We start from the raw sequence: 4,646 nt of genomic DNA, 5'->3' as shown, positions 1-4,646 counted from the left end.
ACGATGTGGGTAGGGTGAGATCAGAGGAACTTGTTCGGAATTACAAGGTCCTTCTTCAGGAGATGAAGGAGCGTGGGAGCCGTCACGTAGTCTGTGGGATCCTTCCGAGGATCTACGCTGGCACGTGTTGGAACAGTAGAGTCATAGGGATCAATGAGAGGATATCACGATTGTGCACGCAACTGGGATACCACTTTCTTGATCCTTGGTATCTCTTTTCCAGGCGTCATGACCTTTATGCTTCTGATGGGATCCATCTTAGTCGTAGAAGCAAAGATGTTCTTACAAACCTCATTGTGGGAGTTTGTAATGAACTAATTCCTTTTTTGGGGTAGGAACTCAAAGGGAAGGGGAAATAGAGTGCATTGGGGGAAAACAGAGTAGGGTATAGTAATGATGTAGAGCAATATGTCAGTGTAGGACAAAATATAATTTTAGGATATAATGTAGGTAGAGGACGAAATATTACACTAGGATGTAATGTCCAAGGACAAAATATCACTATGGGATATATTAATAGTGGAGGACAAAATATCACGATGGGATATAATGATAAGGGAGGAAAAGATATCACGAGGGTATACAACGATAGTAGAGGACAAAATATCACGGTAGGATATAATGTCAGTGGAGGACAGAATATCATTTTAGGTAGGGATGCCGGCCAGAATGTCAGCGAACGACGGGTGCCCGGTGTGGAACGCGATGACATAGTGGCGCAAAGTGTACATAGGAGATCAAATGACCGTGAGGGACCAGATGTCCGTGATGGGGCAAATGCTTATGAGGCATTGAATGCCAGTGAAGTACCAAATATCATTATAGAACAATGTGTCAATAAAGAACAAAATTATAATGTAAGGCATCATGTTGAAATACAAAACGTGTCAAAAAGAAATAATCACGAGTTTCTTAATACCATGTACTTTAATGCTCGTAGTATTAGGAATAAATTCCAAGAAATACAGGCATATGTCAAAAGTGAAAATATCGATATGATAGGAATAACCGAGACATGGTTAAATGGTAAAGAGTTTGAAACTGAATTCAATATAGCGGGATTTAAACACTTTCATCAGGATAGAGACCACAAGAAAGGTGGGGCTGTTCTGTTATATATTAGAAGCAGTGTCCATACCTGTGTTTTAGAGAAAGTAAAACAGGATGCATATGATAGTTTGTGGGTAGAATTAACCCCCCCCAAAAAAAAAAAATGAAAGTAGGTGTAATATATAGGCCAAAGACATTATCATTAGCAGACGACAAACTGCTGTTTCAAGAACTGTCTAGTTTTTGCAACTGAGACTTATTGATAATGGGTGATTTCAATTTTAATGACATTGATTGGATGACCCTTGAACATGGCGATATAGGTAGTTGCTTGATAGATTTTCTCGGTGACAATTACTTAGTTGAACATGTAAAAGAACCCACAAGACATGGAAACTTACTCGATCTATTGATCACTAGTCGTGAAAGCATGATATCCGATGTGGAGGTTGGTGAAACTATTGCAAATAGTGACCACAACTTAGTTAGATTCAAACTGCTAGAAAAAATTAGAATAGATACATGTGCATCTAAAATACCCGATTTTAGTAAAGCTCAGTTCATAGGACTACGTCAGGAGCTTCAGCTTATAGATTGGGAGGGAATTTTAAGCAAAAGACCTGTAGATTAGATGTGGGAAATGTTTCAAAATACGCTTACTAAGATGATTCATATTTACATCCCGTTTAAGGACAGACGCCCCCCCCCTTCCCCCCCAAATCAGGCTCGCCCAAAATGGCCCAACAGAGAAATAGAAAAAAAGTATTGCTAAAAAGAGACAGGCTTATAAGAAATACAAGTGCTCAGGGCACCCAACGACTATCAAAGTTATGTAATAATACAGAGAGATTTGAAAAAAAGACAATAAAAAACGAAAACGCCAATACGAAATGAATATCGCTGATACATCCAAAGAGAATCCCAAAGAATTCTACAGTTACATTAGAGATGGTTATTAGGAATCACATTGGCCCACTTTTATCTGCTGACGGTCAACTTGAGCATTCAAACGAAGGAATGTGTAATATTTTAAACAACTATTTTAGCTCAGTATTCGTCAATGAAACACCTGAAAGTGAACTCCAAATTGAAACCTGTGAAAAGTCCAGGGTAAACTTACTACGGTAAATATAACAAAAGAAAAAATTAAAAGGTGTATAGAGAAACTCAAAATTAATAAAACGCCAGGGCCTGACGGTTGGCATCCAAGAATCTCAAAGGAAATAAAAAATAAGATTGCTGTTCCCTTAGAAATAATTTTTAAAAAATCCATTATATCCGGAGAGGTCCCAAGAGAATGGAAGCTAGCTAACGTCACTCCAATATTCATAAAAGGTGACAAAAAGAAACCAAATAACTATAGGCCTATAAGCTTGACATCAATCGTAGGAAAAATGATGGAAACTATCATCAGAGATGCTATCGAACATCATTTAGAAAGTAACTGTTTGATAAATGATAGCCAGCATGGATTCAGACGGAAACGTTCTTGCGTGACCAATTTACTCGAATTCTACAACACAGTCATCTCGAGTCATGACAAAAGAAACAATATAGATTTAATATATTTAGACTTTACAAAAGCTTTTGATACCGTCCCCACGAAAGGCTACTTCTAAATTTGCATCACATGAAGTAAGTGGAAGCCTATTAAGTTGGACTAGAAATTGGTTGAATGATCGAAAACAGAGAGTTGTTTTAAATGGCAAAACTTCTAGATGGAAAATTTTTACGAGTGGAGTTCCTCAGGGTTCCGTTCTTGGGCCACTTCTATTCATAGTATATATATATTAACAAGCTATATAAATCGTTAGTTCGTCCACATTTGGAATATGCTGTATCTGTATGGTCACCGAATCTCATTAAAGAGATTGACAGATTGGAAAAAGTACAAAGGAGATCCACAAAACTGATTCCAAATATCAAAAATAAATCATACGAAAATCGACTAAAACATATGAATATGTTTTCCCTAAAAATGCGTAGACTCAGAGGTGACTTGATACAGGTATTCAAGATTCTAAAGGGGATTGACAGCATCAAACGTGGCAAAATTCTTACACTGAATGAGAATCCGACAAGAAATAACGGTCTCAAACTGTCAGGAAATAGATTTAATTTGGAAGTGGGTAGAAACAACTTCGCCAACCGTGTATTTAATGAATGGAATAAACTTCCTGCAGAGGCAGTGCAATGTAGTTAGTTCAGTTCGTAGCTTTAAGATTCGTCTAGATAAACATTTAAGCAAGATGTTGTAATGACTGCCATTTATTTTATATTATTTGATTATTTGTTTATTATTATTTGTCAGTTTATTTACTATTTGCTTGATTTCCATTTATTATTATTTATCTGTCAGTTTATTATTATTTACTATTTACCTGTTTGTTTATTATTTAGCTACACCTATGTATTATTTATTTTATTTATTATCATTTATATTATTATAATTTTTATTTCATTTTATCTATTTCTTTATCGTTTATATATTTTTTTTTGCATCCGACCTAGTCATGGACCAAAAGGTCTCCTGTCGGCATGCTCTGCCTTTGTAATCCTTTGTAATCCTTCAGCGTCAAGTGTCTCCACTCACCCCATCTGGCCCCGCACTATTCCTATGTTCTAACAGCTTCACTTGACCCCGCCGCACACTGCCCTCCATTACGTCCCGGCGTTCGCACTCTCGTTAACAGTGTCCTCCCCCCTGCAGAGCCTTCACATCAAAGCCCCTATAGCCGAGATTGATCACGGTCCGCCTCCATGGAGGATTCCACAGCCTCATGTCACCCTCACGTCCACCTCAAAAATAGACCCACCGCTCCTCCAGAAACAGTATTGGAACACATCACCGCAGTGTCCTCCCCCGTCCCTGCCGCGCGTCATCTCTATGTAGACGGGTCATTACAGCTAGACTCTAGCGCGGGTTGCACCGTCTACTCACCGGATGTGGAGCCACCTGAGGGAGGCTGGGTTGGTCGCAGGTTACCCAACTCGTCCAGCTCTACGTACTGCGAACTACAGGCACTCCTGCTGGCTGTTAACCTACTCTGTCAGCGGCGACTGAATGGCGTGGTAATGTGTGACTCCCAGTCCGCCCTACAGGCCATCTCGTCTTCACAACCCATACACCGCCCCCTCATCCATCACATTTTACAACATCTAGTCACAGCTCAAGAATACTCTCTCACCATAAGATTTATGGAGATTCCTTCCCACGTTGGAATCGCTGCCAATGAAAAGGCAGATTTCCTCGACAAAAATGCCTGTAAACTGTCACTGCCCGACGATGCCACACCCTCCCCCTCTGCTACAAGAAGACCATACACTCTGCCGCTCTTCTAACCACTCTCCACAGCATGAATTCAGAGCGCGCACAAAACGTATCAATATAACGCCACTACGGCCACTTCCGTCTCTCTCTCTCTCTCTCTCTCTCTCTCTCTCTCTCTCTCTCTCTCTCTCCCGAGGTATCGCAAGCACGGACCCCTCGTTCGCAGACACAATATCTTGATTGCACGGCTTTGCATGGGTTGCAGACCTCTGTGACATGTCCAAATGGAGTAAGCAACAAAGAACGAAGTAGACTTGATATTAGG

At 39.9% G+C, this 4,646-nt stretch overlaps 1 protein-coding gene across 1 annotated transcript; it reads left to right on the top strand.

The window, feature by feature from the left end:
- The first annotated feature begins 3,810 nt into the window (after nt 1-3,810).
- LOC143027980 (uncharacterized) lies at nt 3,811-4,392 on the top strand. The gene has a single exon (XM_076189623.1). The coding sequence runs from the start codon at nt 3,811-3,813 to the stop codon at nt 4,390-4,392; it is 582 nt and encodes a 193-aa protein (XP_076045738.1).
- The last annotated feature ends 254 nt before the right edge of the window (nt 4,393-4,646 follow it).

The sequence above is a fragment of the Oratosquilla oratoria genome, chromosome 9, assembly GCF_046742065.1.
Source record: "Oratosquilla oratoria isolate Oo_2021 chromosome 9, ASM4674206v1, whole genome shotgun sequence".
In the NCBI taxonomy this organism is placed as follows: domain Eukaryota; kingdom Metazoa; phylum Arthropoda; class Malacostraca; order Stomatopoda; family Squillidae; genus Oratosquilla; species Oratosquilla oratoria.
This window is presented reverse-complemented; position numbering and strand designations above follow the sequence as displayed.